The sequence below is a fragment of the Phoxinus phoxinus genome (genome assembly GCF_949152265.1).
Source record: "Phoxinus phoxinus genome assembly, chromosome: 9".
NCBI lineage: Eukaryota > Metazoa > Chordata > Actinopteri > Cypriniformes > Leuciscidae > Phoxinus > Phoxinus phoxinus.
Genome location: NC_136884.1, coordinates 35,024,784 through 35,052,376, shown reverse-complemented (window position 1 = coordinate 35,052,376; position 27,593 = coordinate 35,024,784). Strand labels below are relative to the sequence as shown.

General features: G+C 39.9%; 1 protein-coding gene across 1 annotated transcript in view; it reads left to right on the top strand.

Moving 5' to 3' along the window:
• The window catches only part of LOC307004551 (uncharacterized protein), a 30,901-nt gene extending 6,264 nt beyond the window's left edge, over positions 1–24,637 (top strand). Inside the window, exons 8-17 of the mRNA XM_079623868.1 lie at positions 171–735; positions 12,122–12,297; positions 13,694–13,813; positions 14,179–14,222; positions 18,043–18,648; positions 18,942–19,037; positions 19,125–19,358; positions 21,920–22,079; positions 22,230–22,277; positions 22,518–24,637. Of these exons, the coding sequence (XP_079479994.1) occupies positions 171–735; positions 12,122–12,297; positions 13,694–13,813; positions 14,179–14,222; positions 18,043–18,648; positions 18,942–19,037; positions 19,125–19,358; positions 21,920–22,079; positions 22,230–22,277; positions 22,518–23,032 (2,564 nt within the window). The 3' untranslated portion in view covers positions 23,033–24,637. The remainder of the gene's footprint in view (positions 1–170; positions 736–12,121; positions 12,298–13,693; positions 13,814–14,178; positions 14,223–18,042; positions 18,649–18,941; positions 19,038–19,124; positions 19,359–21,919; positions 22,080–22,229; positions 22,278–22,517) is intronic.
• Positions 24,638–27,593: the final 2,956 nt, after the last annotated feature.

Genomic DNA, 27,593 nt, shown 5'->3' with positions numbered 1-27,593 from the left:
ATAAGTCTTTTTTACTAGTGAGGACCAGTAAAAATTTCTGTTGTCCTAATATTTCAATATATAAGTGAGAACATTTGGCCCTTACAAGTCTAGCCAAACTTGTACACACACAGACACACTGCTTTTAGTGAATATTGATGTGTTATAAATGTGCCTCCTCTTGTGTTCAGATGCGTGTGATCTCACACTGGATCCAAACTCAGCAAACACTCATCTCATTCTGTCTGAGAAGAACAGAAAGGTGACATATGTGGAAGAGGTCCAGTCATATCCTGATAATCTAGAGAGATTTGATAAGCGTCGTCAGGTTCTGTGTAGTGAGAGTCTATCTGGACGCTGTTACTGGGAGGCTGAATTAATTGTAAATGCTGAAATATCAGTGGCATATAAAGGAATCAGCAGGAAAGGAAGGAGTGAAAACTGTTGGTTTGGATTCAATGAAAACTCCTGGAGTCTGAACTACTCTGATGGTGGATTCAAAGTCTGCCACAATAGTAAGGAAACTGGCATATGTGTCCCTTCAGGCTCTTCAAATAGATTTGGAGTGTATGTGGACGTGTCAGCCGGCATTCTGTCTTTCTACAGTGTTTCTGGCACACACACACTCATACACTTACACACATTCACCTCCATATTCACTGAACCCCTCTATGCTGGATTTGAGGTTTCTAGTGGTTCCTCCGTGACTTTGTGTGAGATTGAAAAGCATGTGAGCAACAACAGAGAAATCACACACACCTGAAAAAAACACACAAAAAAAAACACTCTCGCTTTATACTGTTGTTCTATTGGTTACCCAGCATGCTTTGCGTCTGCGTTAAAGGTCCAAAATTGTGCATAATATCATGTTGTATCAATGTTTATCATTATCGAGTTGTCTAGTCTCATAAGTGTAGTGCAGCTTGATGGCAAGTTCAAGCTAGTAATAAAAGAAATTAAGCTTTATAAATATTTGAATGAACAATCAATTTTTGTTTTTTTATTCACTGTTTCAAAGCTCTCAAAAATGTTGGGTTCAGTTTTAATAAACATATGCATGTATAATGATGAAGGAAGAGTGACAGTTAATTGTTTCTAAAGCTTGCAACACAAAAAGCTTGAGTGTTATGTTTCAAATTTAATTAATGTTATTTCAAGTCAAGCCTTTTGTTTATTTTGTATCTGTTCACTTATGCAATAAACTGCACATGGGTTCAGTTCAGCTTGCCTTTAGTGGACTGTTACACAGATGTTGCCGGGAATGATGTTTTGCACACTTTCAAATGGGTGTTTTCTTACAATACTAATGATAATTTTTATTTAAAGTATATTACAAACTTTCCCTAAAGAATCATATTACCTTAAAAAAAAAAATTAATTATATGACCCCTTTAAACAAGCACATATCTGAGGCGATCACCTTTTTAATACCTTTTTAATAAACGGGTCCCGGTGCTGAATTATGAAAGACCGCTGGATGTTATCGGTTCTGCTGTCGGTAGTGGAGAACTTAAGAAAGTACACGTGCTATTTATTATCGCTATTAATATATATATATATATATATATATATATATATATATATATATATATATATATATATATATATACATACATACATTTTAGTCTGGCACCAGTTTGACTAGTTGCTACAATATAAAGTTTATATAACAATAACATGCTTACTATTATGAATGGAAATTTCTTACCTTAAAAATCTTTCTCATCTTCAAATCGCGTTTTACTACTTCTTCTGAGGTAAATCTAAGGTATACAGCACAAACACAATGTGTCTTCCAATCTTAATAAAAAGCAGAGGAGTACTGAAGTCTCTTTGTTTTTGAGGTAATGAGGGCGTTTACATGTCTGCGTTCCTTTACGTGGATGATTTGCATGTCAATTGCTCTTGTGCGCGTCGGTGTGGTCAGAGCTAATTAGGACGCGTTTGAGAAACTGTACATCTTGTTGCTTTCATACGCATAGGGATGGGAACCGAGAACCGATTCTTCTTCAGAACCGGTGCCCAGTGAATCAATTCCTTGGAACCGTTAGCATGCCTGCGTATCGGTTCCGCTCGTTGCAAATGTGTCATGACGTCACACAAGCGCTGCGTTGTTTTGATTCAGAACACGGCAAACATGGCAGAGGCAGAAGTTCGACGCAGAAGTATAATGAGGCCTTTAACGGGACGCCATGTTGCTTTCCGACCAGCCATCGCGTGCCGTCTCACACACATTCACTCGCACACATACATACGCACTCACTGCACACACACACACTCGTGCTCACTCACTCACACAACCGCACACATGTTCACTCACACACACGCGAGCGCACATATACACTCCCTCACTAGCGCTCACACGCTATCTCGCGCTCACGCACACACGCACACACTCTCGCTCACTCACTCACACACACACAAACGCACACATGCTCACTCACACACTATCTCGCGCTCACACACAAGCTCTCACACACACACACGCGCGCGCACACTCTCGCTCACTCACGTTTTGTTTCAGGTTGAATCCAAATGAGCACTGTTCATATTCCAAAAGGCACATGCTCTTCCTTGACTGTTTTCAGTCTGTTTTTTTTAGTTTTTATGGCACATACATGGCAGTTTTATTTATTTTTTTGTCTGGACCAATGAATGTGAAGTAAGGCACTCTTCTTGATAATCTTTCAAGGCACACACTAGCGTGCCATGGCATACTGGTTGAGAAACACTGCCCTAGGCTATAGGTCCCTGGACTTCCTTTGAGAAGTAGCTCACCTACTTTTAGGTTTGTTCTGAGGTTGATACTCATAATTTGTGTATATGTGCTCTGTGCTGTGTCTTCTGATCAGATATTAAAGCGAGTTAATACAAACAAACAAATTTGTACCTATTCCCTCACCCAATGAGAATCGATAAGGAATCGGATCGATAAGCAATATCGATAATGGAATCGGAATCGTTAAATTCTTATCAATTCCCATCTCTACATACGCATTACTTCATTCATTTCATTTTATTGTTTATTTTTACAGGGACAATGCACAACTACAAATAATTGCACCAGAATTAGCTAATAGCTAGTTTACATCTGCTGTCCCTGGGCAGGTAAACAAATAAAATAACATACATTACTCATAAACAACATAAAACATCACAATACATACAGGTCAAGAGATATAAAATTTAAAACCAGAATATAAAACAGATAATGTACAACACAGTCATTAATGGTTGCAGATCTGTTGAGATAGTAGCCAGCACTTAAGCTTATTTTTAAAAATTGAGAAGCTATTGAGGCTTCGAATGTTTGTAGGTAAGGAATTCCACAGCCCCACTACTCTAACTGAGAAAGCTTTTTGCCCAAAGGCTGTTTTTCTGAACTGCGGTACCAAATCTCCCCTGGCAGATGCTCTAGTCCTACCTGCACCTCCGTTATGGGTCACATATCCCTGAAGAGGGGGTGGAGCGAGATTATTAATAATTTTGTACATCAGGCACACATCAGTATAAAATACAAAATTATTAAAACTTAAAAAATTTAACCTTTTCAAAATTGTACAATGATGGTAGTCCCTTGGTTTTTTATCTAACACTTTCATGATTTGTTTATGAAGGGAGTACACAGGCTTAAGGGTAGTTGCATCTGCTTGTGACCAAGTTGTTATACAATACGACAAGTGAGGGAGAATCAGAGTATGTACTAAAAGAAGTGCAGCTGATTCAGAGAGCTGGTGTCTGATGTTTTTAAAATTATTCAAATTAAATTTAACATTATTTATAACCCTTTTTACTTGCTTTTTAAAAGACAGGTGTTGGTCTATTATTATTCCTAAATATTTAACATGTGTCACAAATTTAATTGCTTCACCATTAAATATAATATCTGGATTCACAGAATTTTGTTTTCGTGCAGTGAAATACGTGCATACAGTTTTACTTACATTTAGTGACAAACAAGACTCATTCAACCAATTTGAGACTTTCACCATTGCAGTTGACAGTTTGCTAGCAGCTAGTTCTTTGGTTCTTGCATGAGTAAAAAGCACAGTATCATCTGCATACATTATAACATTTACACCTGGACATACTTGAGGCAGATCATTAATATAAATACTAAATAAAATCGGTCCTAAAATTGACCCCTGAGGAACCCCCGTAGGACAGCTAGCAAATGAAGAGCATTTATCGGCCACTCTTGTGCATTGACTTCTATTACTGAGGTATGATTTCATCCACATCAAGGCAGCATCTGATAAATTAAAATTCTGAAGTTTTGACATTAAATAGTTGTGATTCACTGTGTCAAATGCCTTTGTTAAGTCTAAAAACACAGCTCCAACAGCACCACCTTTGTCAAGTTGACTTCTAATTTGTTCGAGAAAATAACAATTAGCAGTTTCGGTAGAATATTTTTTTCGAAACCCAAATTGCATTGGGTGTAGATTCACTTCACTTTCGTTTAGATAAGAAATTAATTGATCACAAACTACTCTTTCTGCAATTTTTGATGCTATTGGAAGGATACTTATGGGTCTATAATTTGATGGAAGAGTCCTATCACCTGCTTTAAAAATAGGTGTCACTTAAACAGAGAATATTTGTATTTTCATCATTTACATCATTTAAAAATAGACTTCAAGCTTTGTAAAGACATATGTCTAATGTCAGTGTGGCCAGCATTTGCTGAGTTACAGATAATTTTCTGTCGTGTTTCAGAATGAACTTCACATTTTGAGAGAGAAGGCAGAACACGCATCATGTTTATTTTCTTTATTTTATGAAAAACAAAACATTTTGTTTTTATTAGGAGTGTACACAAATAAAAGAAGACATTTAACAGTTTTGAATGATGTATAACACTTATATGTAAGATCAAAATCAAAGTATTTTGAGTCTCTTTTGCACTGATAAGAAAAAAGCGAGCTTGTCACGCCGGCTTGACCGCCGACCTCAGTGGGTTAAGGATCTATTTCTCCACATGATCTCCTTTTCTCTCCACATTCATTTTTTGTTTAAAGATTTTCATTTTAACCCTCTGGGGTCTAAGGTGTTTTTGGGGTCCTTGAGATGTTTTGACATGCCCTGATATTTGTATTTTTTTCAGTTGCTTATAAACATATTAATGGCAAAGGTGTAATTACACTATATTTAGCACAAACATGGCTATCATAATATGTGAGCAACATGCATGTACATATTTGCATTTTTGAGAGAATATTATTTATGCGTGGTTATTCAAAAAACTAAAACTAAAATTTTCTGATATAAGACCACATACGACCAACTTCACATATTCCCACAATACTTTTGACTAATGGATGTTGTCGGCTAGAGTTTTTACTTCAAAATGATCTGAAAATCATCCGGGCTAATCGTTCACATTAAACAATAGATTGATTTAAATTTTGTAAGACAAATTTTTGTTTGGAAAGGCAATATGCAGGTGGGCGTGAATGATCCAACAAGGTCATGAATAATGTCCTCATTCACACCTGAGAAGACAAAGACTCGCTAATGCTGCATACTAATGAGCCTTAGGTGTCACTGAACCACACAGAATGCAAAGAATGCAAAGACAACACACACACACACATATATACATACATACATATATATATATATATATATATATATATATATATATATATATTACTACAGAATTGGTTCAGAGTTGGAAACATCTTGAAAAAAAGTGTATTTTTCCACAAACTGTGTATGCTTGCAAATTGTATAATATCCAAGGTAAACATTTCTAGTAATTGTGCAGTTAATTCTCATTCGTATTTTCAGAAAGTTTTGGAATATGTAGGCTATTAGTATGGCTATTAATGTAGACGTATTATTAATCAAGCTACAGCTGAGAAATTTTCTGAGTCATTTGACCCGAGTTCTTTTATTGATTGTAATAATGCTGAATTATTTCTGCAGTCTTTTAATAATCAGTGCCTGTCGGTTTTAAATCTAGTTGCTCCCTTGAAAAGTAAAAGCATGTTCCCCAATAATGTGTGCCCTTGGATGAATGATGATATAATGTCTTTCAGGAGAAAATGCCGTAAAGTTGAACGTTTATGGAAATCCACAAGTCTGGAAGTACATAGATTGCATTTGAGGGAGCTTATCTCACTGCTAAATGTTAAGATAAAACAGGCCAGGTCAGATTATTTTACTAAACTTGTAACTCAGAACAAGAACAATTCTAGAGTCCTATTTGATACAATATCTAAAATAGTCTCTCCCCTTGCTCCCCAAGTGCCTGTACACTCAAAGAGTGATTGCAATAGGTTTTTTCAGGCTTTTGTAAACAAGGTGCATGATATTAGAAATACTACAAATCCATCTCTTGATGTCATTTCATGTGGGTCAGCTGCCTCATACACTTGGGATAATTTTTCACCTATTAATCTAGATGACATTAAGAGTATATTAAGTAAAATGAAACCATCTTCTAGCCCGCTCGATGTAGTGCCGACTTTGTTGTTATTAAATGTGTTTGATTTACTTGGACCATTTGTTGTTAAAATGATTAACCTGTCCCTTTTAAGTGGATCTGTTCCCAGTCATTTTAAACAAGCAGTTGTCAGCCCTTTACTAAAGAAACCTAATTTGGATTCTTCTGTGCCAACTAACTATAGGCTGATATCTAAAATGCCTTTTTTACCAAAAATTCTTGAGAGAGTGGTCGCTGGCCAGCTGATTACATTTCTTAATGGTAAAAACATACTTGATAAATTTCAGTCAGGTTTCCGGAAATGCCATTCAACTGAGACGGCACTTCTTAAAGTTTCAAATGACATTCTGATGGCTGCTGACTCAAGACAGTACACAGTGCTGATTTTACTCGACTTATCTTCTGCGTTTGATACTTTAGACCATACGGTCCTGTTAAATCGATTACACAATGAAATGGGTTTTTCTGATGTTGTTCTTAGATGGTTAACCTCTTACCTGAGCGACAGATCATTTTGTGTGTCTGTTAATAACATTCTGTCAGATATGACCCCTCTGTCATATGGAGTTCCTCAGGGTTCAGTTTTAGGTACTCTCTTGTTTTTATTATATATGAGTCCGCTTGGTGAAATAATCAGAAATTTTAATAATGTGTCTTATCACTTTTATGCTGATGACATTCAGTTGTACTGCTCTTTTAATGATTCTGAGTTTGAAAAATTAACGGATTTATTGGAATGTCTGTCTTGCATTAAGTCTTGGTTATATAACAATTTTCTACAACTAAATACAAAAAAGACTGAAACTATGATCATTGCTCCAGAACAAAAAATATTGCAAATTAAACAACACCTCTGTTCCTTGGACTCCTCTGTCCAGACGAGCATAAGAAACCTTGGTGTTCTGTTTGACCAATCGATGTCCCTGGATGGTCATTCTAGACAGTTGGTCAGAAACTGTTTTTATAAATTGAGAAATATCTCTAAATTAAGAACAATACTGCCCAAAACTAACATGGAGATGATTATTCATGCTTTTATTTCTTCACGGTTAGATTATTGTAATTCTCTTTTTACTTGTTATAACAATTGTTCTCTGAGGCGTCTTCAACTGGTTCAAAATGCCGCAGCCAGGCTTTTAAAAGGAACAAACAGAAGGGCACACATTACTCCTATTTTATTTACTCTCCACTGGCTTCCGGTAAAATACAGAATTGATTATAAAATTTTAATTTTAACTTTTAAAGCACTACATGGACAGACGCCTCAATACATCACTGACATGTTGACCCCTTACTCTTCGTCTCGTATTCTTCGCTCCTCAGGTCAAAATCTCGTGATGGTACCTAAAACCCGCCTTAAAACTCGGGGAGATCGCTCCTTCCAGGCGACTGTTCCAAAAATGTGGAATGCCCTGCCCTTGTCGTTGCGTGTGGCCGATTCTATTGTTTCTTTTAAAAAGCAGCTGAAGACACTACTATTTAGACAAGCTTTTATTTGATTGTGCTTTTATGTTTTATGTATTTATGTTAGTATGATGCTTTTTAAATGGTATACATGTTACTTGTAAAGCACTTTGTGATTCTTTCTGTGATGGGTGCTATATAAATAAAGTTTACTTACTTACTTACTTACTTACTATCCTCTCCTCAAATTTGTCACTAATAAAACACAAAAATAATTTAAAGAGAAGGCTTATATTGACCTTTTAAGATTTTGTTTGCACCTTGTAAATTAGGTTTTGATGTGGCAGTAAAAACTTTATAATCTTTCCAAAACGAAATGTTGTCTTTCATATTTCGTCTGTAACATATCTTTTATAATATATATTAGGGCATAAATGTTAATTTGCAGTTTAATATGTTGCTTATACAAAGACATTTTATTTCAACGTATTCAGTCGATTTTTACTCATCTCAGTAAGCAATATAGATAGTTTCATTCACACACAGACACGCGCGAGCTGTAGTAAACAACAACATATGCGCCATTCATTCATTCAAACACAGAAACGCGATTCAAATTTAAACAGTCTTTTGCGGTTTACAGACACCATTTCATATATATTATTTCATATATATTTAGAACAAAGCACTCACTGATGATCTGCAGCTGGATCCGTTGTTCGGCTACTCCAGCACGTTTGAGGTAAAATTTCCAGGATTATCACGATATTATTATTCCTCACTGCGAGTGTGTTTTCCAGCTGTTGTGGGCGTTGACTGGTTTTCATGTGTTGCTTCAGATCATCTGCGTTTGAGTAGCGCGCGCTCTCCATGGGCGTGTCACATTAGCAGAGTAATGAGCTGCCAGAACGATAATGAGAACGGCTGATCTCTCGCTCTTTTTATATAGATTGCATAAACAGAGAATATTTGTTTTAGTTTTGAATTAGATAGTTTAAAACTACACACTTATATGATTATAGAGATATATAGCTCATGTCTGAGTGAATAGTATTCGCTGAGTTTTGTTTGAGTTTAGAGATGTGCACTAGAAAAAAAGTTCACGGAGATGGAGAGGCAGAAAGCACACCCTGTTTACTTTCTTTATTTTACAAAAGCACAATGTTTTATTTTGATTTTAAGTGAACCCATAAATAAGAAGACATTTAACAGTTTATTTTTTCATATTTCTTAAGCCTGTATGACAAAAAATGAAGGGAGTATTTTAAGTCTATTTTGCTGCTATGTGAAAAAAAACGAGGAAAACGCGCCGGCGTGTTTTTGGTCCTCAGAGGGTTAAATTAGCTAATTAAATTAAAATTAAAATTAGGCAATTAGCTTACTGCACTGGAAATAGAAAAGCCTGACAATATCACTGCTAAATATGTAATGCTGAAGCTGAGGCGGTTGGATCCATTTGCAGAAGTTTATTGGCACATGCAATGAAACACAGGTAAGCAGACATATAATGAGACAGGCAAGAATCAAGGGGGATATCCAGTACTCGTAGTGAAACACAGGCTGAAGCCGGGGCAGGCAGAATAGGATCACAGAGTCCAGAGTCTAGGCAGAGATCAAAGGTACAGAGAAACACAGAGAATGATACGAAAAAAAAAGCGCTTGGTAATGTCCGCAATGCAAAACAAGCTTCGCACTGACTTCAGTCATTACTAGATAGTTATCATGCTTTCACTTTAGAATAAATACACAATAAGGTGAGCCACATGATGATTTCTGCCCCGCTTTCTCTCACACACACATACTCAACACAAGCTTACCTTTTAGAAGTGTGTGTCGGGTTTTAAAACAAATGAGTCATCACCAGCAGTAAAAGTCTTCATCTTTTGAAGATCCGTATAGTTTTAATGGTTTTGATGACATTCTTGGATATATATCAGGGTGTTTTGCATGTAGACTAATGTATGCCGCTCTAAAAGTAGGGTTGGGGCGGAGCGGGAGTGGCACTAGGTAGAATGAAGGAAATTTAGATTTAGAATAACTAATGCTGCTGCTTACATGAAAGTACCCACACATTTCTTCACATATTTATTTGGTGTCCAGGGAGATGGGACGGGAAGGTGGCAAGTGCAATTTCTTTCACTCTTTCGAATTTCCATAACTTTTTTGCCTCTCTTTCTTAGTTGCAGCTAAATTTTTGAGAAATTGCTTTCACTCGCTGGGTAAATCCTCAAGGACTTGGACCAAAACAAGTTTCTCTCTGTTTATCCCGAGGTTTACCGCAGCTCGCCGGATCCAAGCCGTATCCGGATCTGATGAAGGACCTGCGTCTGGACACGGCGACAACGCAGTCCTGAAGTGTCAACTAGTCTCTCCCCTGTGAACGCCTCCTTCCCTTTACCTCTGTACAGATAAAACGTTGTCGGGATAATTCCGGTTCAAGTGGCTACGTGGAAGCAATAAATAATTCTGCATTTTAAATTTTTAAGGCCAGACAAATAGTTTGTTGAGAGTTGATTTGTAAAGGACGACTACACGCCTGCACACATATATATTCAAACGCACATACCTATAGACTAAACACGTGATTTGCATGTGCTTGCCGTCTGTGGGTTTGCGTTTTTGAGATTTGCACACCTTTTTTCCCCCAAAAAAATCTTGAGCCTATTTCAGGGTTTGCATTCTCAAGCCACCAAACACTGTTTTGTGTGGATGAGCGCAATCAATTAAAACTAACTTTAGCTGGACAATAACTTGCTGCTGTAAAGCCAAAACAATCTCTGTTACTGTAATTTCCTGTTTATTTCATGTCAAGTCAAACCTAGTTTGTATTTAGTTTATGTTAAATAAAACTACAACTTGCTTCAGTGGACCACGTTTGAAACGTACCGACATTGCATGGGCTAAAATGAGTTAACATTTTTAGAGGAATGCTATGCAAGCATGCTAGTTTATATCATTTGTTTAAACAGTAGTTAAAACTGGTTGCTGAATCATTATCATATTACTAGCCAGCAGCCATATCACCTTGTAGGCCAAGACTGGTTGCCCACTGAAGCTAAGCAGGGCTGAGCCTTGTTAGTACCTGGATAGGAGAAAACCAGGTTGCTGCTGGAAGAGGTGTTAGTGAAGCCAGCAGGGGGTGCTCACCCTGTGGTCGGTGTGGGTCCTAATGCCCCAGTATAGTGACAGGGACTCTATACTGTCAAAGAGCACCGTCCTTCGGATGAGATGTAAAACTGAGGTCCTGACTGTCTGTGGTCATTAACAATCCCATGGCATTTCTTGTAAAGTGTAGGGGTGTAACCCCGATGCCCTGGCCACATTCCACCCATTGGCCCTTACCAATCATGGCCTCCTAATAATCCCCATCCATTGAATTGGCTCTATCACTCTCTCCTCTCTCCATTTATATCTGGTGTGTGGTAAGCGCACTGGCGCCGTTGTACTGTGGCTGCCGTCGCATCATCCCAGTGGATGCTGCACACTGGTGGTGGAGAGACCAGAGACCTACAGTAGTACATATGAAAACGCTATATAAATGCCTCATTCTATTCTATTCTACTATAATTTCAATCATATTATACAACCAGCTGTGACAGCTAAAAAATGATGTATCTTGACACTAACAGAATGGACTTAACATAAGTTTTTTTTTTATGTTTGAAGATGACTTCTTACAACAGGTTAAAGGTTTTGAACAAAATTATGCTAATCCTTTTTTGGGACTCTTGGGAGGAGTTTGTCTTCAATGCTCCTATTAATGCTTTCTATATGAAAATAAAAACGCATGAAAATGCATTATCATGCATTTTTTTAACTCAAACACATGTATTAAGTTGAGTCTCGAATATAGTCAGGATAAAGTAAAATTTTCAGATATTACTATTTATAAAGACCAAGATGAAAGACCTTTTTATACTTCACTCTTAGGAAAGAATACAGATTGTAACACCATCCTGCATGCAAGGAGCTTTTATCTAAAACATTTAACAAAGTAAAGAGGGGTGGTGAGGTTTGATGTGAATGTTGAGTGAATTCTATAGTGCGCAGGGATTTGCAGTTCATATGTGACTGGGTTTACTTGACGAAGGATGGTGAAGGGGCCAATGTGTCTGGGACTTAATTTTTTGAAAATTGATGTCCCTCGGTGAGAGCCACACCTTCTGCCCGGGTTGGTAGGATAGAGCTTCGGTCCGACGAACATCGGTGTGACTCTTCTGTTTGTGCACTGCCCGTTGAAGATGATGGTGTGCATCATCCCAGACTCTCTTGCTCTCTCTGAACCAGAAATCCACAGCTGGAATATCTGAAGGTTCTCCGGACCACGGGAACAGTGGAGGCAGGTATAACCGAGTACACGCTGGAACGGGGTCAGGCCGGTGGATGGTTGCTTAAGGGAGTTTTGAGCGTACTTGGCCCAGCCAAGGAACTGATTTTAGGAGTTCTGGTGACCATGGCAAAAGGTTTGGTGGAATCGTCCGATCTCCTGTAACTTCCACTCCATCTGCCCATTGGTCTGTGGGTGGTATCCAGAGGAGAGGCTCACGGTCACATCTAAGAAAAAGAAGAATCTCTTCCAAACACGTGAGATAGATTGTCATTGTCACAGCTCTTTTTTACTCTATTTTTTACTTCATACATGTTGTAAGAAAGGCCACCCCTCGGAAGTGAACTCTCCCAAACACCCCAATCTCCGTTTGTGAATTGGACTGTTTCAGAAACTTTCCGGAGAGTTGTAAACAAGATGTCAAGTCAAGTCACCTTTACTTATATAGTGCTTTTTACAATACAGATTGTTTCAAAGCAGCTTTAAAGTGATAACACGGGGGAAAAAGTTTGTTTCCGCTGTACAGCAGATCTAGAAGAAAAAAGTGTCATAGTCCAGCATAAGTAAGTTCAGTGATGGTTCATTTTTGTTGTAAAAAGTTATTAATTTAGTTGATCTACACAGCCACTCTGGAGAAAACAGTGATGTCATCGTCCAGCTCAGTTCAGTTCTAATATAATGGTGTCAATGCAGGCAGATCAGTAATATTGTTGAATATTAAGTATGTGAGGATGCAGAGACGCGAACAGAGAGCTCGGCTTTCCTTGTTTATTTGTAAAGATTATACTTTTGGAGAGAAACACAGGCATCCTGGCTCATTGCTCTTCTGCTTTTGGGTTCAACTTTTGGGGAGTTATCTCAGTGGTAAACACCTTGCACTTGAGCACTGCAGACCCGGGTACGATCCCTGCCTAAGGCAGCCACGTTATACAGCAACTCGGGAGACCAGCGAGGCGCAAGCAGTCTAGGGGGCCACCAGCTAGTTCTGGAGGCCAGGGAGGCGCCGACAGTTCAGGGGGTGTCTCGGGAACAGCCTCCGTGTCCTTGGACGGGTAGTGCTGCTAGATCCATTTGGGATCAGTTCTTCTGTTACAATCGGTTGCAGCAAGGATGAAACAGGATCTACGTGCAGCAACTTTATTTAAAGACTAACTCAAAACTTAAACAAAACAGGATCTCAGGAACAGGACAACCAAATAAATGTAATGTTAGAACTGACAAAGAACAAGACAGAACACAGGGTTTGAATAGCCAGAACTGAAGAGCAAATTAACAAGACACACCTGAACTGAACTAACAATCAGTCAAACACCATAGAAACAAACAGGCAGGGGGCGGAGAAAGACAGAACAGAACTAACTGACAGACAAAGACAGAAAAGACAGAAATCAAAACAGACTGACAATGTGACAGGGTGAGTTAATGGATTTATTCTGGAGTGGGTTGGACTCGGAGTTATGGCCATTTGTATATGTGGGATATACATTAGTTTCTTGATTTGGTGATGAGGTGATTTGGCTCGCGTTACACAGTCGGTGAGGTGGATGAAGAAACGAACTACCGCATGCCACATCATCATCAGCCCTTTACAGCCCTCCTGGTACCCACCATCCTCAGCTTGTCCAGATCCAAGCAGGATGAGGCAGAGGGCTGTGAGAGAACAGCGCGTGATTACTAATGAGAGTCACCTGCGCGCTGCACCGGCCTCGTATCTCATGGAGGAGCTACGGAAGCATAAAAGGAGGAGCGATGACAGTGAAGGACGAGATAGGACCAGGCCTGGACTATTTTTGTGATTGTAGTGAAATGCAGTTATTGCTTTGGGTTCGTGGCTGTCTTTTACGACCAAACCCCCTAGGTAACCATTTGTTATCGAGTGCTGGTCAGGGGAGCGTATATAAAGGCTTGAGGTAAGGTAAAAATGTTGCGTCATACTCAGCTGATCGCATTTCCGAGGTCTCGCCACTTTGAACGAGGGGTATGTATTGGCGTTTTCCATGCTTGGTCATTGTTGTAGACTCTAAGGGCACTTTCACACTAGCACTTTTGGTGCGCACCCAGGTTCGAATGACGTCAGAGTTCGGTTCATTTGGATGATGTGTACGCTGTCTTCCGAACTCGGGTGCGCACCCGCGAACCGTACTCGAGTCCACTTAAAAAGGGTGGTCTGGGGTACGTGTGAACTCCGGTATAGTTCGCTGCTGATATGAACGCAATCGTACCAAATCGCGGAAATTAACCGCTATTGATGACGTATAATGTAATAACGTTAGCTCTTTCGTGTGTGTGTGTGTGTATACACTTGCCTTGACGAAAAGCGGGATTGGCGATGATTTCTGCTTGCCTCTGCACTTTTGTGGCAGACAAATGCAAGTGTTTCTGTATCTTTTCTTTAAAAAACAAAATCAAAAGTAAAAAAAAAGAACAAATGTGAAGCGAGCAATTTTATCCATTTTGACGCCTTTCGTTCATAGCGGTTACTAAGCAACACGATTACTCCCGCCAGCTGCAGCTTGACGCAAGCGTACCGCTGTTCAGATACAAATAATATAATGTGAACACAGTCCATCAGGGGGAGGGGGGAGCAATCGAACTCGGGTTCGGAACAGGCAATCGAACCAAGTGTGAAAGCGCCCTAATAGTATCTGTAATAGTTGTTTTTTTTGCTTATTGTAGCCCCTTCGTGAAGCTGACATTTGTTTGGGCGTTTGCTACACCCGTATATGATCGATCGCCATTTGTTGCCATTGTGTTCTCTGCATCGGAGAATTACGGGTGATCTATACTATGGTGTCTCTTTGGGTGACTACTGTCGTCTGACTCTGCATGTGATCATAAAGGTTTAGCTGCTGGATACATGCCGTGGTCCGCATTAGTTGGTACTGTATGTACAACCCACTCCTGTCCATTTATTTGGCCCTCATAAAGGCATGTTAGTTTTTATTTTAAAGGGCACCTATTATGACATTTAAAATGTTCCTAATGTTGTTTAGGGAGTCCCCAACAACAGTTTTACATGCATGCAATGACAAAAAACACTTTTGTTGTCGTATAATATGCATTTATTTTTACCTGATTTGCTCACCGACTCCCAAATGAATCGTTCAACGACTCATTTTTCAAACCCCTCCTTTGCGCGACGCTAATCTGCGTTGATTGGTCAGATGACCCAGCAGTGTTTACAGAGATAATACTTATTGTTTAACACGGAGTACAATGATGCTTTTATCAATTAAATTGTGTTATAATAATTATTATAGTCCACTGCTTTGTAGTTTGTAGTAAAAAACTAAAAATAAGATAAAGCATGTAATGTTATGTTAGCGAGCATAGCCCAGAGTTCATATTGTAAAAGCACAATCAGTCTTTGTTTGCGTTAGCCCGATGCATAAACATAACGTTTTTACAAAAATAAAAAAAATTAAATGTAGTTACGTTACTACGAGGTATTACTCTTTAAGACAACTCCGAAAACAACGACAAACACTTCACATAGGCTATCTCAATACAATTATCATTGAAGACCTAGAAGCTAAACGGTGCTTACACAACAAACAAAATAATTATTAAGCATGCTACATAAAATATAAAAGCAAAAAATTATTAATAACACTTACAGGTTGTGATACGGAGGAGGAAGCTGATGCAAATACACTTGGAACTGAACCTTCCTTCAATATCAGCCGGCTCGCGAATCCAAGTTTGATTGCATTTAAGTTGGTAAAGCAATCGTCTTGAAAATGGCGCGAGTAAAGCACAAGGCTCGGTATACTTCTGTGGTATAGTTGTATATATGAATTGTAGCCACTTAGTCTTCAAATGCTCCTCCTTGGGCATATGAAAAAAGTTGGCTTTTGAGTCGCACTTCAGAACACAGCGTCTCGTCGCCATGATATTTTCCCTGGCCTTGGAGCGCAATAAGTGGGCGTATCGTATTCAAATAACTTGACAAGTTGACGTCATCTAGTCAGAGAAAAAGCTTCGGTCTTCTAACGATTCATAAAAATGACTCAGAGTCGACTCTTACTTTTGAAAGACAATATCTTTATATACGGTGCACTTTCATATTTCAAACTTTGCAGGATGTTTTCGTTCACTTAGATCTATGTTACACACTACATGAAAGGTAAATTTCAAAATTCCATAATAGGTGCCCTTTAATTACTTTTGTGTTTTAGGTGTTTAAACCACTCAGCCATATCTGTTGCTTCCGGCTTTGCATGGCTTATAGCATGGTCTACAGCATGGCTTACAGCTGCAACACTGCTGTTTTGCTTTAATTCTGGTTTGCTTTAACTCTGTTTAGTTTAGTTTTTTGTTGCATTTACCTTTGTTGCTTTCAGTAACCTTTGTGTTTAATTCAACAACCTTTGTGATTCATTACTTTTATATTCATTGGTCTGGCATTTACTAGCTTTGTGTGGCATTCTATAATCTTTGCATTCCATAACTTGTTGCATTCAATAACTTGTTGCATTTAATACTTTTTGTTTTGCCTTCATTTGTTTTGCATTCACTATTTTTGTTTTGCCTTCATTTTCTTTGCAGTCACTAGTTTTGTTTTGTCTTCATTTGTTTTGCATTATATAGTTTGTTTTGTATTCATTCTTTTGCATTTATTAGTTTAATAGTTTTGCTTTGCATTCAACAATTCGGTCTAACTTTCTTGGCCTTATTTTGTTGTGACAAGTCTGTTACTTGTGGTTTTGGTTTATTTTCCTAATCTTGCCTTTTCTCTTTACTTTTTGCTGGAGCTGGGGGCCTGAAGAAGGCAGGGTAGCTGTTCCTGTGTGGCAGTAGCTCTCTGTCACGAACACACACACAGGAAAAGGTAGATCCAATTGCAGTGGTTTATTAGGGGTAATCCGTACTCACAAAACAGTCCAGGCAAGGGTCAAAATCCAGTAAAGCAATCCAACAGACACAAGAAACAGGCAGAAACAGGAACGGAAGTGTGGGGACATTAAACAAGGACTCCGTGACAAACACTGAAACTGACAGGGTATATATACACAAGTGCTAAATGAGGTGACAAGAAACAGCTGAACACAATGAACACTAAGTGACAGACAGGATCATGGGAAATGTAGTGAGGATGTGGATGACACCGTGGGGAAGAGGACATCTAGTGGACACCAGGAATACACAAACCAGATACTGTGACACTCTCATCTTACCAAAGTGGTGAGGATTTGCAGTGAATTTCTTTAGTGTGTAAGTGTGGTTTGGTGCACATGTGGGTATCTATTATTACAGGCATTATTAAAGCCCAGCATCTAGCCTCCCTTCCAATTGGTAAGCCCTAGCTCTTTGTTTGTCTTTTTCTTTTGTGTTTGATAAACTTATTTCACAGTGCTAGTGGCTTGCTGCTGCTGATCATTTTTATGATTGCTCTATTACTCTAACTAATTGGCTGTTTAATAAAGATTTATACTTTTGATACCAAGTATCCACGTCTCGGTCATCTTGTGAAAAATCTAACCTGTGGGTCTTTCCCGGGTAGTTAATCCCGGGTGGCGTAGTCTAAATATCTACACAGAAGACAGTTAATGTTCATCTGAGGACACAGTCATACAATGACATACTATTACATAAAATGACAACTGTTTTAAAACAAAGTAAATAGCTTTTCTCATATAGTTTAAACCACTTACAGCACTGCATAGATGTGATAAATAGGATGCAGTTTTACTGCAGTTATTAATGGTGTTTCCTGATTCTCTGTAACTTATATTCTTTGAGTGTCAGTCTAGACTGACATCTAGTGGACGTTTTATGATCTATGACTTCACAGACTTACAGACATTTGCACACGGCACTCAAACACAGAAGCAGGAAACAGGAATCACGTGAGTTCAAGGAAACTGAAACTAAAGTGTAGTTGAGCTGTTGTGTGTTTGTGTCTCTGTATACATGCAGTAAAATGGCAGAAGCCATACTTTTTCAAGATGAGTTCATGTGTCCATTGTGTCTGGATCTCCTAAAGGATCCAGTGACCATTCCCTGTGGACACAGTTTCTGTAAGATCTGTATTACAGGCCGCTGGGATCAGGAGGATGAGATGAGAGTCTACAGTTGTCCTCAGTGCAGACAGACCTTCAGTCCAAGACCTGCTTTAGCTAAAAACACCATGCTGGCTGAAGTGGTGGAGAAACTGAAGAAGACTAAACTTCCTTACGCTGGAGCTGGAGATGTGCAGTGTGACGCCTGTACTGGAAGAAAACGCAAAGCCGTCAAGTCCTGTCTAGGGTGTCTGAACTCTTACTGTCAGAATCACCTTGAACAACACGAGAGTTTCTTTAAAAGAAAGAGACACAATCTGACCGATGCCACTGGACGACTGCAGGAGATGATCTGCCAAACACATGATAAACTCCTGGAGGTTTTCTGCAGCACTGATCAGAAGTTTATATGTCTGCTGTGTACGATGGATGAACATAAAAACCACGACACTGTATCAGCCGCAGCTCACAGGACAGAGAAACAGGTATGAACCTTAAATAGACACTGATGATATAATGTTGACACTATTTATATTGGCACCCATATGATCAGGTAACATCATTCACACTGCAGATGTCAGCAGAGTGAACAGAAGCTGCAAGTGGACTTTCACTGCTGAGCGTATCTGTGCTCCGCATTGAACTTAACAGAAAATATAGTGAAAATGCACCGTAAACATATTTATCAACACAACCTTTTTCATAAAAAAAAGATATCACATGATGATATAGTGAAAGTAGTATAAACTGACATCTCTGTTATTTGTTCGTGCTGCAGCACCAGCTGAAGGAGACGCAGAGGTCGTTCCAGCAGAGGATCCAGCAGAGAGAGAAAGATCTTCAGCAGCTGAGAGAGGCTGTGGAGTCTCATAAGGTGAGTCTGGAGAAGAAGAGAAGTTTGAGAAGTCTCAGTCAGGACTCACTGAAGCTCACTGTGTGATTGTGATGTGTGTCCTAACAGCGCTCTGCACAGACAGCAGTGGAGGACAGTGAGAAGATCTTCACTGAGTTCATCCGCTCCATTGAGAGATGCAGCTCTGAGGCGACACAGCGGATCAGAGATCAGGAAAAGACTGCAGTGAGTCGAGCTGAAGGACGACTGGAGCGACTGGAGCAGGAGATCAATGATCTGAAGAGGAGAGACACTGAGCTGGAGCAGCTTTCACACACACAGGATCACATCCAGTTCCTGCAGGTAACAGAGATCTAGAAGAAGAGGGTCATAGTGGACTTGAGCAAGTGACTCACAGAGAAACATTTCATGAGAGCAGAATGAGCTGTTGACGGATGATTATATAATAACCGAACACACAGATCAACACTTCAGTCAGACTCTCATCTGATCATCTTCTTTTGAAAGAGACACTTATAAATGCAGTTCAGCTCTGGAAATCTCTTAGGAAAGCATATCTTAACTCTTTCTTCTGGAGCTAAATTTGTTCAACCCCTATTGCAAATCAGTTTTATTGGCAAAAAATCTTTCAGCTGTATGCAATGAACAAATCAAACAAAAGTAATTGAAATCGCTCAACACAACGAATGTCTCAAGTGATTTTCCCAAATTCAACTGAAATTGCAACTTTTAATGACTTCTGCAGTTTCAAAATGATTCAACCCCCTGAAAAGAATCCCTTACAACAGTACAAATCTGCAAAAAATGTGTTGTCTCAAGCACACCTGATGCAACTAATCAAGGGCTTCATTAGTTACACCAGGTGTGCTTGAGCTAGAACACACAAAATATCTTAACTGGCTAGGTTTGTTAAGTGTCACATTTGACTGCAAGTCAAAAGAATGGTCCAAAAAATTAAGAGAAGATATCATAGCCCTTCACAAACAAGGAACAGGATACAAAAAGTCAAGTCACCTTCATTTATATAGCGCTTTTAACAATATAGATTGTTTCAAAGCAGCTTTACAGTGATAATAACTGAAAACAGAAAACGTTTAATGTGTTCTGGCCGTTAATTTGCATGACAACAGTGTTTGGTGGCTCGAGAACGCAAACTTTGAAATGGGTTCCAAGGTGCAAGTTTTGAAAATTTTTGAAAATCGTTATCATCTCCGTGTAAAATTCAAAACCGTGAATCTGTGAAAACGTTGACGGCGTGCACATATTATGTGTTTAGTCTATAGGTATGCGCATTTTAAAATATATGTGCACATATATTTCTTTACAAATTGACCTCACCAAATTACTTGTCTGGCCTGCATAATACAGAATTTTTAGTCACTTCCAAGTATACATGCGAACTGGAATCATTTTGATAACGTTTTATCTGTACAGAGTTAAAGGGAAGGGAAGGAGGCCTTCACAGGGGAGAGACTAGTTGACACTTCAGGACTGCGTTGTCGTTGTGTCCAGGCGCAGGTCCTTCATCAGATCCGGATACGGCGGACCTCGGGATTAACAGAGAGACTAATATTAGCGTAGACGCCATTCTTCTTATGATGTAATGAGTACATCAGAATTTATGGGAAGTGTTCCCAGTTCTGGCTGATCAATGTGTTATGTGTATGCTAGGCCAAAGAGATGTGTCTTTAATCTAGCTTTGAACTGACAGAGTGTGTCTGCTTCCCGGACAATGGTAGGAAGACTGTTCCAAAGTTTTGGTGCTAAATAGGAAAAGGATCTACCGCCAGCAGTCGATTTTGATATTCTAGGTATTATTAACTGGCCGGAATTTTAAGATCGCAATAGACGTGAAGGACTATGTGTTAAGAGCTCGCTCAAGTACTGCGGAGCTAAACCATTTAGTGCTTTGTAAGTAATCAGCAATATAAAAAATATAAAAATACAATGTTGGGAGCCAATGCAGTGTTGACAGAAAGGGGCTACGTGAGTGAACAGCTATGGATTAGCAGTATGTCTGGAGGAAGAAGAAGCATGTGCTGAAAAGTACACTCTGCCTACAGTTAAACATGATGGGGCTCGGTGATGCTCTGGGGCTGTTTTGCATCCTCTGCACTGAAAACCTGCTGCCTGTGGAAGGCAAGATGGATTTGTTGAAGTATCAGGAAATCCTAGGAGAAAACTTAATACTGTCAGTGAGGAAGCTGAAGCTTGGTCGTCATTGGACCTTCCAGGAGGACAATGATCCCAAGCATAACTCAAATTCCACCAAGACTTGGTTTCAGAAGAAGTCCTGGAAGATTCTACCTTGGCCATTACTGTCACCTAGCTTGAACCCCATAGCAAATCTCTGGTGGGATTTCAAGGCAGTTGCAGCACACAAACCCAAGAATGTTACTGAACTGAAGGCCATTGCTCATGAGAAATGGGCTAAGATTCTTCAGAAACGCTACCAGAAGCTGACGTCTGGTTATACATCTTGTTTGTAGTAGGTCAAAGCAGAAAAAGGGTGTTCTACTAGGTAATAAAGATGCTTGCCATGAAGGGGTTGAATAATTTTGAGACTGCAGAAGTCATTAAAAGTTGCATTTTCAGTAGAATTTGGGGAAACCACTTAAAACCATTTGTTGTGTTGAGTTATTTAAATTACTTTTGTTTATTGCAAACAGCTGCAAATCTGTAAATTTAGCCAATAAACCTGATTTTAAATGGGGGTTGAATCATTTTGATTGCAACTGTATATACTGTATATAGTCACAAGTGCTCATAATCCAAACCTAAACCCATTTAGAAAATTGATTGTCCAGTTTTCTTTCTGTTGAGACTTCCACACAAATCTAACAGTAGTGCAGGTTATTGGCTGAAGTGTGGAGGTGATGAGTTTTGATTTCTGTTTTCTGTAGAGTTTCCAGTCTCTCTCAGCTCCTCCTGAATCTACAGACGTAAATGACAATCCCTCCAGTTCTCTCTCCTCTTTTGATGGAGTAAGAGAATCTGTCCGTCAGCTGAGAGACAAACTGGAGGATTTCTGGAAAGAGGAGCTGAAGAAGATCTCTAACAGAGGTAAAGTCCTGGAGATTCTGCTCTCAGAAATGATCCTCCATCATCTCATATCATGTAGAAGATCATATTAGAAATGTCTTAGGAACGGATGCAGGGATAATTTTCTCTTGACATGATAATCAAACTCTTCATGTTTGTTGATTTCCACAGTCAATGTCACCAACATTGTTCCCAGGACCAGGAACGACTTCCTACAATGTAAGTCACTAAGAAAACAAGCAGAAAAACTCATTGAGTGTGTTCATGTTCTTCCTGTAGAAGATGAAAGAAAACATGACAGGAGAGTTTTAGAGTCTATCATGTAAATGATGATTTTCACAGGATATCTGGTCAACTGTACTGAGACACTGCTGATATATTGAACATGAAGAGTTCAGATATATTAAAAGATCAGACTGATTCATAATTCCTGATTCTGATGTGTTTTATCTCCATCAGATTCCCATCAGTTCACTTTGGATCCGAACACAGTGAATGAACTCCTCCGTCTGTCTGAGAGGAACAGAGTGATTACTGACACTAACACAGTCCAGTCGTATCCTGATCATCCAGACAGATTTGATGATGTGCGTCAGGTGTTGTGTAGAGAGAGTGTGTATGGACGCTGTTACTGGGAGATTGAGTGGAGTGGTGAACGTGTGTTTATATCAGTGTCATATAAGAGCATCGGCAGGAAGGGAGAAGGTAATGAGTGTGTGTTTGGATCTAATGATCAGTCCTGGAGTTTGATCTGCTATCCCTCTAGTTACTCATTCAAACACAAGATAAAGACTGAAATCACTGTAGAGCCCATCAGCAGGAGAATAGGAGTCTATGTGGATCACAGTGCAGGAACTCTGTCCTTCTACAGCGTCTCTGACACAATGAGCCTCATACACACAGTCCAGACCACATTCAGTCAACCGCTCTATCCTGGGTTTGTGGTTTATTATGGATCAGTAAAACTGTGTTAATAAATCAGAATAGACTGTAGAGCTAAATATTGTATTATATTAAATGTTGTTTAATTCAATTCAATTTTATTTGTATAGCGCTTTTCACAATACAAATTGTTTCAAAGCAGCTTTACAGAAAATGCATTTCAAAAATGTACATAGAAAAAAATACAGTTAGTTAATCATGTATTCATTTAGGGCATAACATATCGCCGGCGTTGGGTCGTCTCTTCACAGGCGTTGGGGCATCTGAAGTCTCCATCAGAGGCTGGATACATAACTGGAGCTGGCGAACTATTTATCTCGGGATGCAGCAAAAAAGCAGATGGGAAATAATTAGCGTAGCTGCTGTTCATAATATGAATGCATTTGATCTGATTTAACTAGTATAAAAGGTATGAGATGCATTATGTGAATGCTTGGCTAAAGAGATGCGTCTTTAATCTAGTTTTAAACTGGGAGAGCGAGTCTGAGCCTCGGACAATATCAGGAAGGCTATTCCAGAGTTTAGGAGCTAGATGTGAAAACGCCCTCCCTCCTTTAGTGGACTTAGATATCCTAGGTACGACCAGAAGCCTCGAATTTAGCGATCTTAAAGAGCGCGATGGATTGTAGGGCGATAGAAGATCCCTTAAATATCCCCAAAATCGTGAGATGTTGAGGAAAACAAAGTAGTAAAAACAAAGTGTTGCACATTTTATTGGTGCAAAGAATGAGTATGGTATGTGTAGGCCTATTTTGTACAACATTTGCAACTTTTGTTATCACTTAATTAGAAGCACCACAATTTTAAATGTGTGTCTTCTGTTAGTTACATAGCGACTACTGAACAGCATGTAGAAGTTTATTTTAAAATGCAAAGTATTGAAAATACAATAAATAAAAGCTCTGTAAACACTAGCCTTTTTTGCAAGACTATAAGTATGTCCCATCAAGTGATGAAAAGTTCTACACACACTTGCAGTCTTTACACCTACTCAAACACTTAGCCAAATAGAGGAAATACGTCATGCAAGTAGACAAGTGGTCTAGCAGGGGTAGGCAACCTATGGCACGCGTGCCAACACTGAAACGCTGAGGGTTAATCGCTGGCACGCGAGCAAAAGTGAGAGAGATGTATGCATTTCATTTGGATAAAGTACCGTAAAGTATGGATAAAATCAGCTATTTGAACATTTAGAATTCATTCATACGTCCAAAGTGAAATTGCGAATTCCCGTCTACCGCGCCACGCTAAACGCCTCATTCACGCCGCAGGACCTCTAGACGCGCCTAAACGCGTCTTTACATTGACTTAACATTGAAATCACTCGCACCAGACGCTCCATTCGCATTCCAGATAAAACTGGACAGATTGCATCTGGTTGTTGAAGCCACAAATGGTAAAAACGAAACATGCAAGAGCGTTTTATAACGGCTCCCGGTACCCAGATATGACAGAGCTACTGCAGCACAGCAGAGAAGTAGCTGAACATCTCTTCAGCAAGCCGACGCGCTTTAATTTTGATATTACTTTCTTTGACGTGAACGCTGTTAAATTTGCATGTAGTGCAGGAATTAAAGATTAGATTTATATTCGTTTGGCAGAGACAGTTATGTTGCCCAGTGTAAATGGAACAGTTTTGACAAAACGGATAGCCTATCTGATAATTTAAAAAGCATGAATGACCAGGCTTAAACAGACCCATTGGAAATCTGTTATTCAAAGATTAATTTAAAACTGAAAACAATCAGGATTTTAGGATCTAAAGGATTTTGACAAAATTAAAACATTTTATGAAAAATTGCTTCAGAAATGGGCCTATTTAAAGTTCTGCACTATTTCTATGTTAGCCATTATGAATATTTAAAATTTGTATGTGTATTTATACCATATCATATCAGTCTTAACCCTCTGGGGTCGGCAATCACGCGGGCGTGATTTGCGCAATTTTTTTCACATAGCAGCTGAATAGACTTGAATTACTCCGTCATTTATGGTCATACAGACTTAATAAATATGAAAAAAGAATCTGTGAGATGTCTACTTTTGTATGTGTCCACTTAGAATCAAAACAAAACGTTGTGCTTTTGTAAAATAAAGAAATTAAACAGGGTGTGCTTTCTGCCTCTCCGTCTTGTGAACTTTTTTTTCTTGAGCATGTCTCTAAACATAAACAAAACTCAGCGAATACTTGTCACACATTTATGAGCTATATATCTTTATAAACATTTAAGTGTGTAGTTTTAAATTATCTGATTTAAACGAAAACAAATATTCTCTGTTTAAGTAATTTGTATAAAACCAACAAGATATCCAGTTTCTCAAACCCTTGCTCAATAGTTTTAAGCGGCTTTATTCTGATGAACCAGCGGACCGCCAGAGGTGAGCCGTGCCGGAGTGCTGGAGGTTGTTGCGTGATGTGTTGTGCTTCACAATCTGAGCCAATAAGGGCCAGAGTGATAGAGGGACTCATAAGGGCCGGTGGAGTGATGGAGGGTCTCATCTCCAGGATTCAGCTCTGGGCTCTTCATCCTCAGTGCTCACACCAGTCTGCAGACATTTCAGATCCTACAAAAATGCACAAACATAACACAAAAGCAGTAATTTTAACAGCACAATCTCATTTGATTTCAGTATTATTTAGAAGACCAAAACAGAAATCAAGAATCAGAAAAGTGCTGTAATAGCTCTGTTTGAAATTACAATAATTAAAATAAACTACAACTTCCATCCATCCATCTTCCGCAGTCTAAGAAGAGTTAAGTCTAACCTCAGCTGACCCCTCTCGATGCGGAGGAGCAGCGGCTCTACTCTGAGCTCCTCCCGAGTGACCGAGCTCCAGCCACCCTGTGGAGAAAGCTCATTTCGGCCGCTTCTATCCGGGATCTTGTCCTTTCGGTCATGACCCAAAGCTCATGACCATAGGTGAGAGTAGGAACGTAGATTGACCGGTAAATCGAGATGACCGGTAAATCGAGAGCTAAGCCGCAACACTACGACAGACCAGTACATCGACCGCATTACTGCAGAAGCTGCACCGATTTGTCTGTCAATCTCCCGTTCCATCCTTCCCTCACTTGTGAACAAAACCCCAAGATACTTAAACTCCTCCACTTGAGGCAGGGACTCTCCACCAACCTGAAGTAGGCAAGCCACCTTTTTCCAACTGAGGACCATGGCCTTGGATTTGGAGGTGCTGATTCTCATCCCAGCTGTAAACCGTCCCAGTGCATGCTGAAGTTCCTGGTCTGAAGGGGCCAACACGACAACATCATCTGCAAAGAGCAGAGACGAAATCGGGTTGTTCCCAAACCCGACACCCTCCGGCCCCTGGCTGCGCCTAGAAAATCTGTCCATAAAAGTTATGAACAATACCAGCGACAAAGGGTAGCCCTGCCTGAGTCCATCATGCACCGGGAAGAAGTTTGACTTACTGCCGGCAATGCGAACCAAGCTCCTGCTTCGGTCGTACAGGGACCGGACAGCCCTTAGCAAAGGACCCCGGACCCCATACTCCCGGAGCACCCTCCACAGGCCGCCACGAGGGACACAGTCGAATGCCTTCTCCAAATCCACAAAGCACATGTGGATTGGTTGGGCAAACTCCCATGAACCCTCCAGCACCCTGTAGAGGGTATAGAGAGCTGGTCCAGTGTTCCACGGCCTGGACGAAAACCGCACTGTTCCTCCTGAAGTTCTACTATCGGCCCCCGAGGTTCTACTATCGGCCCCTCCTTGAACTGCCACCTTAACGTGGTGGAGGGGTTTGAGTACCCGAATGACCCTAGGAGCTATGTTGTCTGGGGCTATATGCCCCTGGCAGGGTCTCTCAAGGCAAACAGGTCCTAGGCAACGGGTCAGACTAAGAGCGGTTCTAAAAACCCTTATGAGGAAAATTAAACCAAGGACCGTGACTTCGCCCGGTATGGAAGGAGCAACGTGGGGCCGCCTTTCCGGTGGGCTCACCACCTACAGGAGGGACCGTAATGGGTCGATGCTGAGAGGATCGGGCGACAGTCGAAGGCGGGGGCCTAGACAACCCGATCCCTGGACACGGAAACTAAACTACAACTTAATATGTAAATAGTTGTTGTTATTCATTTCTGTAGTATACTCACTCAAAGCCTTTGATGGCAGCATTCAGCTTCATGAGCCTCTCTCCACCGGATAAACACACGCGTGTTCATCTGTCCCTCAAACACACATCTGTTCATCTGTCCCTCAAACACACATCTGTTCATCTGTCCCTCAAACACACATCTGTTCATCTGTCCCTCAAACACACATCTGTTCATCTGTCCCTCAAACACACATCTGTTCATCTGTCCCTCAAACACACATCTGTTCTTCTGTCCCTCAAACACACATCTGTTCTTCTGTCCCTCAAACACACATCTGTTCTTCTGTCCCTCAAACACACATCTGTTCTTCTGTCCCTCAAACACACATCTGTTCTTTTGTCCCTCAAACACACATCTGTTCTTCTGTCCCTCAAACACACATATGTTCATCTGTCCCTCAAACACACATCTGTTCTTCTGTCCCTCAAACACACATCTGTTCTTCTGTCCCTCAAACACACATCTGTTCATCTGT